Here is a 14196-nt window from a genome sequence, read left to right as displayed (position 1 = left end):
TGCTGCCCAGAGACCCCACTCTGAGAACTACTGGCTTCGATGGTAAGAAGTGAAACAGCCTGAGGGGAGGATGAAGCAGATGAGGCCCAAAGCTGCTCTGCGTGATACAGACACTTGGCTTTTGCCTCCATGGTGCTACTGCCCTGTTAAATTCTTAGCAGGAGCTTGTCTTCCTCTGATCTCCGGCTCTCTCTGGAACGCTGGGAAAAACCCCAGTGAACTGAGGGTTATGGAAAATTGATTCCAGCTTAACTGAAAAAGCCCCCTGCTTAGCAAATTGAAGTCTCCTAACTACTTGATTTTGTCCGCACCCCCACATGTTCCAGGAGTACAACCAATTGCCGTGCGGGAGCAGGTTCTCCTGTGGCCTTTTTGTGGTTCCTGCCTCCACCTTCGAGTCACGGGTGGCAGCTGCCAGGGTGAGGGAGCTGGTTCCCGGGTTTTCACAGGAGGAGTGATCCGTCCCATCCTCATGTCACCGCCCACGGTGACTAAGCGTCTCCACCTCCTCTGAAACCCTCCCCGGCCTCTCCTGGGAGCCCCACCTTCCAAGGACACGTGGCCGGCCACCCTCTGCCCGGATCCTCCCCCTGGCACGCTCGGCATCCTGACCGTGACTTCTCTCTGGTGTGGTGGTTTACCACCTGCCTGCACTCACACCTGCCTCACGGCCTGTAAGCGGCCTGAGGTCAGGGCCTGCACCTCATTCATCTTGGCAGCTCTTATTTCTTCTCCAGAGACCACTTTCCCCCAGGGAGTCTTGTCTATAAAAACTTAGAAGCGCCCATCTGCCACTTTCTGGTTTGGAAAATAGAGGGGCCATCCCGTATCCCAGAAACCTGTTAACTCGCTGCTGTCTGAATAAACACTCTGAGCTACAAATCCTCTTCTTCCTCTCGGGAGCACCTAGAGAAAACAACTATGTCCTGGTAGGCTTGTCTCCAGGACCCAGGCAGCCACCCATTGGACGGGGGCATCTGCTACTGTGTGTGTGCCTGGCGGCCAGCGGGGAGGGTCGAGGCCCCTTGATCTGTATGACTTCACGTTCACCTGAACCTGGCCCAGACCTGCAGCCCCGGGGTGGGGGGGTGGGCAGGCAGAGAAAATGATAAGACATGAGGAGGGACTTTCAGACTGAGAGTGCAGGCCAGTAGTGTGGTGAGGGGGGCATGGGTGGGGATAAACAGGTGGCCCTGAACCCGTCATCTACCTGACTCCGTACTTGGGTGGTGAGCTGGTCTCCTCAGCCAAGCCTCCCTGCCTGTCCTCACTCCAGCCCCACTAGTGAGCAGGAGGATGCAGACGGTGGTGACCGTGATGGACAGAGACATGGGTGGAGAAGAGCGAAGGGAGGGCTGTATTGTGTGAGCTGCGGGGGACAAGTAGCTAGGCTGGCTGAGGACAGAGCCCAGATCTCTGCAGGACAACTCAAGGGAGTGGCTTCCGGCATTTCCTCATCATGACTCACGGTGAGAAATACATTTTTACATCACAACCCAGTACACGTGTCTGTGTGTGTACGTGAAACTGAAATAGAAGTCACAAAGCAGCATTACCATGCTACAGGTGACGCACCCCATCACGCTCTGGCCTCAACCTTCGGATCTGATCTGCTTCAGGGCTCGTTAGTGGGTCACAGCCGGCAACTCGAAACAATCTGCCCTGCCGTGCCTCGGGAATTCCAGAGGGCCTTTGGGGCTTAGGAATTCCTGCCTAGTTCAGTGCTCTCAACCACCCAAGCACCTGCTGAATGGCAGACACGTTGCTCGATGCTGGGTGGGGATGGGGAGCAGGGCAGCTCCGAGAGGAGGGTATGGAGACATCATACACACAGACCAGACGACTCTCAGTACAGCGGGCGGCAACGGGGCCACCAGTGCTACCCAGATACACGACCTGAGCGCACTCAGCTCCAGCTGGGCACCAAGGAGCAGCACCGTGACCTGCTGGCAGCTGGCATCAGAAAGCAGACACGAGTATCCCTGTCCTTCCTAGCCCATCCCTTCCCCCTCTGCGAACTGCAGCCCTCTCTCCTCTCCCCCGGTTCTGGCCCAGAGTGGAGGAATATCGGGCAGCGGCGTTATCCAGAAAGCAGGGGATGAAAGGAGTCGACCTCGACCCCTCCCAGGGTGCCGCAAGCCTCCAGGTCTTCCAAGGGCCAGGCTGGAGGTATCCTCAGGGGCAGCCCCTTCACACCGAGTCTCCTTGTGCTGCACTGGGGGCTTGCTTCAGAGCTGCCTGCTCTCTGCTTGCTGAACTAAAGCCTAAAGGCAACTCACGCATCTCAAATTTATTTCTCAGGGAAAAACAGTTTCTAACACCCTCTGTGGGCCCTGAAGGGGAAAAATCTGTCACTCTTAAGGCATCCTAAGCTCCTACTACAATTATCCCAATGAGATCCTGCAGACGAGCTACAGCTGGCAAAAAGTACAAAGCCATTTCCGTAATGAAGGACTGTGTAGCCCTCACCTTCCTCACTGATTAAAGCCCTCCTCCATCCCGCCGGGCTCTGAAGACTGTGGCCTGGCCCTCCCGCTGTTTTGGGGAGTTAGAAGCAATCTAAGTAACTAGGATAGATCAGAGAGAGAAAAAAGGAAGCGAGGAGACTCCAGCAAGGGAACAGCAGTTGCCTCCATGTGCCCCTTCTCTCCATCTGGGGGGCATGTGGGAGAACCCCCGAGGCCTCCCGCAGTGGAGCAGGCCGTGGCCCAGTCGAGCACCTCTGGGAGCTGTTGCGCACTTGGGGGAAAGCAGGGGCCTCTGCCGAACAGGGGCAGTCCCCAGCATGTCCATATTCCCCGGGCCTGGACCCAGGCTGGGCAGCAGGATGCTCTGTACAGGTGGAACTGGCTGGGAAATAGCCCAGGGGTTGATGTCTCTTTCCCTTGGCCAGATATACCACATACCCCTGGCCCTGAAGGCTAGGGGAGATCTCTTAGACCTGCGTTTCTACATCTATCAAATAAGCCTTGAGCCTGTGCATGAGCATTCTTGGAAAACTGGAAGGAGCTCCCACATGTAGTTATTGCTGTCACTTTACAAACAGGAAGAGATATCAATACAGGAGAATGAGTCAAAACAGCCGATCTTTGTTTCGGGAACGGTCGCTGCTGAGGGATCTGGGTGGCCTGGTGGGAGGGGAAGGAGTGGGGGATCTGTACCACCCTGGACTGCTCACTTCATACTACAGCCAGACAGAGGCCCCCACACCCTGCTCCCCTGCTGAGGGCAAAGCTACCTTCTGGAGTGGGGGTGGAGGGAGAACCTCCGTTTAAAAGCTGGGAAGAAGCTGAGGCACAGAGAGGTGATGGGAGTCTTCCAAGGCTGCGGTCAGGAAGGGGGGAAGCCAATGGCCAGGGCCTGTCCTGGCCTGCCTGCCTGCAGCTATGAACCCAGTTCTGGTCTCCGCATCAGCTCGTAGGAGCCCCTCTTTGGTAACTGCTCCATTCAGTAAGTGGCAGAAGGAAACAGAGGCATTAGGAATGGCCTCGAAGAACAGGAGGCAGGGGAGGAAAGGCCCAGTGAGGAAAGCCTGCTCAGAAGGAAGGGCTTAGGGCGAGACCACAGTCAGTCACGCCAGCGCAGGAGGGAGAGCACTTCTGGGCACGTTCCTTCCGCCTAAAGACAGCACAAGGGCTTTAGGGACTGGGGAGCCACCTCGGGGCCAAAGGCACTCAGGGATCCTGGTCTTGGGAGGGAAAAGTCCAAACCAGAGCGCATCCCCAGGGCCTTCCCAGGGACCAGACAAGGAACCCCATCCTAGACACGGAGCCAAGTCTTGTATACTCGACCTGGCACTTCTGGAGTCTCACTGTGCAACCTGATGGGCTCTCATGACTTCTCTGAGCCTCAGTTTACTCATCTGTAAAAGAACGGATTCTAAACCTCAGAGGTTACCTGGTCCTGACCCCCCACCCCGGCCAGGGTCCTGCAGGCAGCATCCCCAACAGAGGGGATACTCAGCACGTGCGGGAGGCAGGCGCTCTCCATCCAGCTCCAAACCACTAGAAAGCTCTTGCTTTTAGTCAAATGGCATAATGGCTGTGAAAGCAATTACAAAAGTAAAAGCAGAACCAGAGGGGGTTATTACTGACACTGCCAACATCAGACGTGACATGAGAGGGCCCGAGAAACGGGGCTGAAGAGGGGCTTCTGAGGGAGCCAAGGCAGCCAGACGAGGGAGCCGAGGAGGAGGGCAGAGGGGCCCTGGTGAGCAGCTGGAGAGGATGCCCGGGGGAGCTGCCCACAAGGAGGAAAGGACCACCCGCTGGGCCTGCTGTGTGCAGAAGGCACTCTGAACCCAGAGCGGAGACCCTCAGGTTCCCTGGGGGGAGTGTAGGCGTGCAACGTTAGGCACAGAGGCCCTGCTCTGAACACATTTGCCTGGCGGCCCCTGCTCACTACCAGTGAAGAGCTCACTGTGGAGTCCAGGGAGGGAGATGGGGAACTTAGGTGGAAGGAGATGTATATAAGGTTCAAGCCGGAGGGCCTGGGAGGCAGCCCAGACCAGCAGACGGAGATGCGAGAGAGAGCTCGTAGACCGGGGTGGCCCGCTGGTTCAGGGCAGGCTGTGAAGAAGCCCAGGCCTTCTACCTGCCAGGTGTGCAACCCAGCCCCAGCAGGTGGCAGGGCCTCAAAATGGTTCCCTTCCCGGGCTCAGTGCCCCGGGCTCAGGTGTCTCAGACCGGAAGGCTCACCCTGGCCTTTATGTCTGTGCAAGTCTGACCCCGGAGCCCCATGTCTGTGCCCTGTGACCCCGTGAGCCCCTGAGGAAAGGGAGGGCAGAGGGAGGAACTGCAGACAGTGGGAGGCGCGGGGCCCACACGGCCGGGGCCGCTCACCCACGATGTCGTTCTCCTCCAGGTTGATGGTCTCTAGAGCTGGCAGGGTAGTGAGCTGCTCGGGGAAGTCACGGAACTGGTTCCGGGAGAGGTCGATGGCCTTGAGGTGCTGCAGGGTACTGACCTCATTGGGGAGCCGGTGCAGGAAGTTCCCTTCCAGGTGGAGCTCTGCCATGTGAGGAAGGAAGAGAAGGACGGGTGAATGGGGGCAGATGACAGGGACAGCGGCACCTGGGCCAGGAAGGCAGAGAGGCAACCCCAGCCATGGAGGCAGACCCCTCAAGGGGCTTGCCGCATGTGTGCACAGGAGGAGGGCCCGCCCCACCATGCCAGCTGGGCTCCCCGCTTTGGGCTCTAGAATGGAAGGCTCTCCCAACCAAAGCGTGGCTTAGACAAAGCGTCAGGACGGGCTGGCTCCTCACTTCCTCAGATAAGGCCTCAACTCTGGGCGTCGAGAGGACAGGTCCCTGGACTCCCCACACCCACAGCCCAGCTGAGGGACACCACTTTCTATCACCCTCCCTGCTCAAGGAGCAGCCAGGGGCAGCCAGGGTCTTTCTATGTCACGTGACCCCACTCCCCTATTCAGCCCCAACTGGCCAGATGAGCGTGGGTTCCCACCCGACAGCGGCTGCTCCGAGAGCCAGCCAGTGACCCATGCAGGAACCTGGGAAGAAGACGAGCTGGGCCTATGGGAGTCCCTCCCTTGGGGATCTGGCCAGGGCTGGCCATGGTAGAAGCCGAAGCTGAAATGTGTTCTACAGAGAGAAGCCTTGGGAGGTCCTGGGGGGCCCTGAGCAAGGATAGGCACGAGGGGCAGAAACCAAGCGTCAACGGGGAGGTAGCATAACGCAGGGCTTAAGAGTGGGGGGGATCGGGGGTCCCCACTGCCTGGTTCAAACCTTGCCTGAGAGTTGTTCACTCAGTTATCTAACCACATTAGGTCTCAGTTTGCTCATGTGCAGGAAGGGACTAATAATAGTAAGTGCCTCACAGCGTTGTTGGAGGGTTGAATCCGGGAGCATGGGTAAAGCACCTGGCATGGTGGCCACCACAAAGTTCGCATTCACGTGCCCTGCTATTACCATCACAGCACAGGGCTGTGTGAAGACCAGGCATACGCCAGCACATGGCTGGCACGTGTAGGTGCTCAATTAACATTAGGGAAGGACCTAAGGGAGCAGCGGAAGCCGGCTGGCGGCTGGAGTGTGGGGGAGACAGAGAAGCAGAACTGCCGTGAGCCCAAGATAAAGAGGCTGGGCCAGCGGAGGCCTTGGTTTCCGGGGCTTTCCCAGCCCCTGTCCACACGTGACCTTGGGTGAGCCCCTCCTCTGCTACATGACTCAGGTGAACCCTGTCATCTTGTCTCACCTAGAGGAAACCGATGCCCAGAAATGCCAAGTGACCTGAGGAATGACCTCAGCTCTTCTTCCCAGGGCCAGCTTCGTGGGTCTGTGACCAGTGCAATCACATGGGGTCCTAGGTTCAGGAGGGTCCCACACCGGAGATTGGACTACCTTCAAAGTCCTAATAAATTTATCCCGGAATCTGTGTCTTACAAAGAGCCAGAGTCATGGGGTGTCAGGTCATGCCTGGTCCTCTCAGCAGCCTGCTCTTCCGCCTCCGGTGCCCCAAGGCAGGCTGGTCTTCCCCTCTTCACCCCTGCTCTGCAACTGCGTGAGCTCTCTGTCCCCGGCAGGGGCCTGGGCACAAGGAACATCAGCTGGGCACGTGTGCCCACGGCATCTCGGCTGGAGCACGGTGCCAGCTGTCCCCCACACTCCCTGCCCCCTGGCTGGCATCACCAAAGTATGTCCAGTGGGTGGCAGCTGGAGGATGAGTCTAGGCAGGAGGGAGCCTCTCACCCACCCCGACCCAGGTTCGAACACATCCTGAGGCTGAGGTTTAAAGATCCTTGAGCTGCCTGGCTGCAGCTCCCTACATCCTGTCCCTGGCCAGGACAAAGCGTGGAGGTCCAGCGTGCTGTGGGGGCTGTCAGGCCTGAAGGTTCATGTGCACGTGCCCTGCATCATGGGGGCAGGGACACCCTAGACGCTGACGAGAGGCTGCACTTCCTGCCTTCCTCCTGACAACCTTCCTGAGTCTGGCTTGAATTCGTCCTCCTGGCCCACAAAAGGCCCCCTCTAGAAACGAGTCACAAAATATGAATTGTGTAATCTTATTACACACAAGTTAAATGCTCTGATACGCACATCTAAAACTGGCCTTGTACTGCATAAAGATGAATGATAAGGGGCGCCTGCGTGGCTCAGTCGGTTAAGCGACCGACTTTGGCTCAGGTCATGATCTCACGGCTGGGGAGTTCAAGCCCTGCGTCGGGCTCTGCGCTGACAGCTCAGAGCCTGCAGCCTGCTTCGGATTCTGTGTCTCCGTCTCTCTCTGGCCCTGCCCAGCTCGTGCTCTGTCTCGGTCTCTCTCTCTCTCTCTCTCAAAAATAAATGAACATAAATAAAAAGATGGTTAAAATCCACGCTAACAATTTAGAGTTTTGACTGCTCTTTAATTAGAAGGACATTAAATAGCAAATAACAAGTACCACGACACCCTGAGAGAGACCTCGGAAAAAAGAAAAAGCTTATGTTCCTTTAATGGTTCCTTTAATGGCACTGCTTTCTGAACGAGGATCCTGCATTTTCATTTTGCACTGGGCCCCACCAGGCTGGCCCTGCTCCTCCCTCCGTGCTCCACGCTCCTCCCTCTGACCCTCCAGGATGGAGCCCTGAGCTGTGGGGGATGAGCTGCCCTCAGGTGCCAACGCCCCCTCCCAAGGTTTGGCAGTGAGAGCAGAGCCCGGGCCCATGGGCTCTCTGCACCCACGCCACCCGCAGGCCCCTGCTCTGCCACGCTGGGCCTCAGGCCGGCAAGAACTGTATCTGGTTCATCTTGTTCCCTACATCCAGCCCTCTGAGGGGCACCCTGTGGTCGCTCAGAAAATACTTGATGCACAATGACTCTTCCCACCCCTCACCCAGGGAGCAAAACAGATAATGCAGGGGGCCTGGCTGGCCTGCCTCTCATTTTCCCACCTCCAGAGAACCACTGCTTGCCCCCCACAAACTCAGCACCCCCCTAGCGGCCAGGCTGTTAGATAGCCACACCTTAAACCAGAAAATGTCCCTATTCAGATCACAGTTATAAGGCCGCTGTGTTGGAAGAGAGGCGGGAAAGCGTCCAGTCCAGTGCTTCCCGGGCTTGCCTCTGCCGGCCACGTCGAGCATGCTGCTTTGCACTTGTAGTCTTCTCTTTCCAGAATGTTCTTGACCAGTATATTCACAGTGCTTGTGCACCATTTCATGTGTGTCCTTGCTCAAATGTCACCCTGTCTAAAGCAGGGTCCTCTCCCCGTGCAGTGTTTACCTCCACAGCAACCATCATCACCTAACTCTGCTGACCTATTTGTACACTGGCCACCTGTCCACAAGAATGGGAGCCGCACGACAGCGGGGCTTTGCTCTGCCGTAGAGAAGTGTCCACAGCACGGCGCCCGGTACATGCTGAGTACTCAGTATCTGACCAGTGCACGAATGAATAAATAAACGAATCTGAGTATCAGCCTCACGATTCTGCCAAACTTCCGTTCCACTTATACATTGTTTTTTCTCAAACTGAGTTGTTCTTTGTTATTACATAAAAATGGAAAAAAAAAACTTATTACTTTCCAGAAGAACAGTGTTATTCACTTCTCCCTGGAGGCTGTTGTCAAATGAGGAATCTGGGCCCCAGGCGCACTTACACTGGCGGAGGGGTGTGTGGGGAGAGCATCCCAGGCAGGGGGGGTGGCTGCCTCATGAAGTGTCTCCGAAGCCACCTGCCTGCAACGGACATTTGTTCTCAGACGAGAACTGGCCCAGTTTTCCCGGCTGTTCAGTTCCTGTTGGGCGTGTTTCCCTAAGCCCCCCTTTTCTAAGAACGTGCCTGCTACACTCTGGGCAGTCTGGCTGCCAGCGCACCCCCATATCCCCCACTCACAGTCCAAGTGCGGGTGGGGCCTGCAGTGGGCCACTCAGGGAGCCGGTCTGGCCTCCACGGGGCCGCCGCTGGCGACGAAGAGGGCAGTTTTGAGGGCACTGCTCCATTTGCCGAGCTCGCTGGCAGGTGCCAGTCGGTGTTATGCACGGGGAGGTGGCCGACGTTCTCAACTGTCCCCAGGTTTGTTTCATTGCCATGGCAGGGAATGCCAACTCTGGGAAGGCTTCCTCACACCCGGGCACTGGACCCTGCCTTGCTGGAACCGCTGCATTCCTCCGGCAGACCTCACTGCCTGGGCCACACAGGTGAGATCGGGGTACAGCCCCGCCCCCTCCCGTGGCGAAGTGGCCATACGGCACGGGGGTGTGACAAAGCCAGGCTCTGGGGCCTGGTGTTTGTGGGTTCGGAGTTGGACTCCGCCCCTTCCAGACTATGTGACCTTGGGCAAATTGTTTATCTATCTCTGCCTCAGTCTCTTCGTCTGTAGGATGAGGACAGTACCAGACTCTTCTACAGGGCTGCTGTGAATTTAGTGAGTGAAGGCACGAAAAAGGCTCTGAACAGTGCTAGGCACACAGCAAGTGCTATGTAAGTATGTGAGACAGACGGGTAAGCAGACAGCTAGGCACACCATGCCGGGTACCTGGTGAATGCAGTAATCCAATCAGTAATGAGTTGCCTGCTAAGCTCGTATTCCTAACTGCCCAAACGTGGGCTTGGAAGAGAAGAGAACGCTCTTCGCCTGAAGCTATAGTGAACACAAGACCATCCTCTCCTGCTTCAGGCAGCCTCTCAGGGTCCCGAGGCCTCTGGGGAGCAGGTGTCTGGAGCACCGACCAGTGGGGAGCTGACAAGTACAGTCCCAGCCTCACAGCCGCACAGCACACGAGCCTTCAGGGGACCCACCACCTGCTGGCCCTGTCCCTTTACACCCCAGGGCCAGACCCCACAGCGGGGGGGGGAAGGGGGGGCAACCGGGACAACTGCTGCAGCGGGTGGGAAAGAGAATCTTCCCTTTCTTGGCTTTGTAATCCTGAGTCTTTGACATGTTCAGAACTGCTATTTAAAAAAAGCCTTTTATCAAACCCTGCGGGGCGTGAGTCTAACGACAGCCCCAAGATGGCTGGGTACCGCGGGAAGCATCCATCGCTACAGACAGCTTCCGAGAGCCTTGCAGGAGCCTGCCTCCCTGTGCAGCCTGCACAGTCAGGGCCCGTGGGTGGGGTGCTCCCTGGGGGTCTCAGCGGCCTCACCTGGCACCCCACCCCCACAGCCTGCTCCCACTGCAGGGACCCCGAGGGAGCATCCCTGACTAGCAGAAGCCTCACTTGCCGGCTGCCGGCTGTCTCTGCTGCTCAGCATGAAAACACCCTGCCATCAGTCAGTTGGGTATGGTAGAGACGGGCCATCTAGTCTGGGAAGGTGAGCTGCATGAAGGCTCCGCCCAATGCCCCCAACACAAAAACTGAGGGGTACGGCCGGTCTAGGAAGCCCTCAGCCGTCGTTCACCCCTTTTCAAGGTAGCAACGTGGACATCATTACTGAGGCTAGTTTAGGGGCCACGACATCCTTGAATGGAGGTATCCAGAATGGCCAGAGGGGCTTTCTTTCCTGCACCTCAGACAGGTTTGCTTCGTAGGCTGGTGGGTACCTGCTGCTTACGTCCAGGTTTGAGGAGATCATGCTGAGGATGGCAAGTAGGTATGTGTGTGGCCCGGCTCCAGTGTCTCATCAATACAGCCCAGGCCGAAGAGGCAATGCTCCTCTGCGGTGGGTAACCAGGTACTGCTGGGCCAGGGAGAGAAGGAAGGGGCCAGAGGAACCCAGCAAACGGGGAAGCAGGCAGAGCCGGCTGAGGTGCAAGAACCCCAGGCAGGCAGGCGGGTGGTGTTGGCGTGGTCCACCAAAGAGGACACGGAAGGTGTTAGAACAAGCGTTAAAGTTGAACTCCAAGGAAAAAGACAAGTGAGTTACCAAACCAGGACCCAAGGCCGGGCCAGAGGCCCCTCGAGGGCCAGGACCCGTGAGGTGCATCCTCGTATCCTGTGTGCCCAGCACAAGGCCTGACACAGAGAGGGCACTCGGGAAAGACTTGACAAGAAACAAAGGAACTGCCGTAGGCTGATTAGGCCAGAAACTCTTCAAATGCTTCCCGCTGCTCCCAGCCTAGCACAGGGCTAACCCCGCAGCACGGTGTGCATGAATGTGAGCAGTCAGGTGTAATTTGACAGGAGTGAGTGTTGCCCTTTTCCAGAACAACCAAACAGAGGCAAAATGGAAAGTTACGAGGGTCAAAGAGCTTAGGAAGAAGAGCCCTCCGTTCAGAGTGGTTCTTGAGCAAACCTTTCCGGAGGCAGGAATGCCTTGTTGGGCTTGTACTTTTTAATTAACCATGCTGGGTGATGAAGCAGTCCTGGCCTTCTGATACCTGGGGCATCAAAATGTAGGGACTTGACATTTTGTAAAGCTTGGACGAATGAGCCTTTCATGGATCTGTCACGGCCTGAGCCTCTCCCATCTGAGCCATCATTCTCTCCATTCAACACTGCTTATAAAGTCTTCTGCCTACCCTTTTGGAGGCAGCCCATGATGTTTTTGGAGCTAGATCCAGTATCAGATTTTAGCTGCCCCACTTACTAGCTGTGTGATGGTGGGCATATCACCAAACCTCTCTGAGTCGCTTCATCTCGAAAAAAATGAGATGATAAAACTTAACCTCTGTGTTGCCAGGAACACTGAAGGAGGGGAAATGTATATAGCACTTGGCATGTGGTGGGTGTTCAATAAACACTAACTCTGTCCTTTCCTAAGGTGAAGGAAAGAGAAAGGACATAAATCATTTTATAGAAGCGTGGCGGCCTGCCCACGGTGCCTGGGAACTGGAGCGAGCAGAGGTTTGATTAGGGGCAGGTCTTTGCATCTACTGGACCTGGAAGTTCTGTTCAGCAGTTCTGGGCTCCGCCTCGGGCAGAGGGGGTTCCTGTCCTGCTCCTCCCCCAGCCCTAAGAGGAGTGGCTGTGATCTCACAAAAGCCTCTGGGTGATGTTCACACTAACAGCACGCAAGGGAAGGGGGTAGGCAGAGCTCTTGACTCACAGCTGGAGCAAGATAAAGAGATGCAGAGAAAAGCTACTGAATAGCAAGAAAGAGACTCGGCGGGACGCACTGAGCAGTGGTGAAAATGACATCAGTCCGATGAAAAGCTTCCCCCACCTGGTGGTGGAGAAGCCCCGGGCTGATGCTGGTACGTCTCCCCAGCAGAGTGGCTCTCGTTGCTCTTCCGTCCTGAAGCTTCACACGGAAGTGTCTTCAGCCTTCCTCAGATTCCGCTCCCCTGCGGCCCCACCTAGCCTTGCCCCAACCTTGGTGTCTGGATGCCCCCCACCCTGCCATTCCCTGAGGAAAGGGGACAGTCGTGGGATCTCCCCGTTCCCTTATCTGTGAATGTCCCGGAACACAGGGGGCATCAGTGCACAGACCCTGTATGTGCTACTGTGGAGCTACACGCTGGAGGAAAGTCACGGCCCAGTCCTCAATCGCTACTGAAGGTGGCAGGAAGGCTAGCCCTGGGTGGTGCCGACAGCTTTCGCAGAAACCAGACGCTGTGCCAACTGTAACTCCAATTCTTGTTCCAGCCACTGAGATTTGGGATTATTTGTTCCTCATGCGAGACTGGCCTACCTTGACCGGTACGGCTGGTTTACCTTGAAATGTATTTCCTGCTTACAAAGGCAGTGCATGCTCACCGTAGAAATACAGACATCACAAAAATATGGAACACAGAAAAATGAAAATTGTACGTGTTTCCACCCCTAGGGAGTACCAGAGTCGTTTGGTATTCAATCTTCCATATTTTTCTGTGTACGTACTAACGGATGGATGGACAGATGGGTAGACTAATGGATGGACCAGCATTGTTTAAAAAAACAGAAAGGCAGGGGTGCCTGGGTGGCCCAGTCATTTTAGCGTCTGTCTATAGCTCAGGTCATCATTTCATGAGTTCAATCCCTGCATCAGGTTCTGTGCCGACAAGCTCAGAGCGTGGAGCCTGCTTCGGATTCTGTCTCCCTCTCTCTCTGCCCCTCCCCTGCTCATGCTGTCTCAAAAATAAATAAAACATCAAAAAACAAAAATGCAATCATAGACTATGTACTCTTTTGAGACCTGCCTTTTTCCTTCAAGAGAACTTAGGCAGCTTTCCAAGTCATTGCTTGGTGCATCCTCTGGAGATCGCTGCTCTAAAGATTCAGACTTGTGGATACAAAATCACCCCCTAGTCCCGGCTTCATGTTCCCCAGGGAAGGCTGCTCTCTGAAGTCTGTCTCTTCAGCAACAGGCTCCGAGAAAAGACTCAGCTGCGAGGAGGAGGGGCTGGATGTGTCTGAAAGGCGGCCTCTCTCACAGTTCAGAAGCTTTTCTGAAGAGCAAAAGTTGCAGAGGGAGTAGCAGCTGGGTGGGCAGGGCTCATGCCCTTGGCATTCAAGTCCTTAACTGCAGCAAGGTCATCAACGAGGCTGGACTGAACCTTGGCAGGGAAGGGGAGACTCTCCATTACGGAGCTTCAAAGGGGACCCAGAGGTGCTCTGGTGTGGCAGTGTCGGCCCACTCCTGGGAACCTGCTGCATTCGGCACGTGCTAAAGTGCTCGGCTCGTGGGGGAGGGATTCTAGGGAAGAGCTCTTCTGCTGGACGCCAGAAGTGTAGCTCCCTGGGTATGGGGCTTCTAACAAAAATGAATAATGGTAGCTAACGCCTATGGACGCTAGTATGATCCGGGTACTTGTTCTAAGGGTTTACAGCCAAGTAGCATTTTCATTTTATCATAACCTATTACCCCCAGTTTGCAGAGAGAGGAAATGACTTGTTCAAGGTCGAACCCCAACCTCTCCCCGCAGGTATTTGACTTTCCTCTCCCAACTCCCAATACCAGGGTTTGAACCCCAGCCACACTCCCCAAAGGAAGTGGGCCATTCGCGTACCCAGCTTTTTCCAGGGTGGCATTCTGAATCTCTGCGACATCTGTTTTCAGGGTACTCAGCAAACCTGTTAATGTAGTGCTGAATGAGGGAAGGGGGCAGAAGCCGGAGGGGCTGGTTCTAGTCTACCTCCTCCTGTGTCCGGGGGCCTTCCCTCTCCCCCAGACAGCCCTATGAGGAGGTCTTCCCTGCCCATTTACAGCAGGGCTGAGAGGATGCCCTGAGGGGGCTGTGAATGGCAGAGGTGCTGTGTGATGTGTGATAGTCATTAAGCACCCCCTAGGCGCTCAGCCCAGCACTTGAACATGAAAAAAGGATAATCTTTGGAAAGTAAAAGCATGCAATAAATGGAATTTCTGTGAGGGAGGTACAATACCCATGGGGCTAAGT

The 14196-nt window shown here is 55.9% G+C and overlaps 1 protein-coding gene across 3 annotated transcripts in view; it reads right to left on the bottom strand.

Moving 5' to 3' along the window:
* The window catches only part of LRRC20 (leucine rich repeat containing 20), an 86001-nt gene that overhangs the window by 19989 nt on the left and 51816 nt on the right, over positions 1 to 14196 (bottom strand). For all 3 annotated transcript variants that reach the window (XM_030335060.1, XM_030335063.1, XM_030335064.1), the window contains one exon: positions 4842 to 5009. In XM_030335060.1, coding sequence (XP_030190920.1) covers positions 4842 to 5009 — 168 coding nt within the window. The remainder of the gene's footprint in view (positions 1 to 4841; positions 5010 to 14196) is intronic.

Source organism: Lynx canadensis, chromosome D2 (genome assembly GCF_007474595.2).
Source record: "Lynx canadensis isolate LIC74 chromosome D2, mLynCan4.pri.v2, whole genome shotgun sequence".
In the NCBI taxonomy this organism is placed as follows: domain Eukaryota; kingdom Metazoa; phylum Chordata; class Mammalia; order Carnivora; family Felidae; genus Lynx; species Lynx canadensis.
Note: the sequence above shows the minus strand (reverse complement) of the source record. Positions and strands in the feature narration are given on the sequence as shown.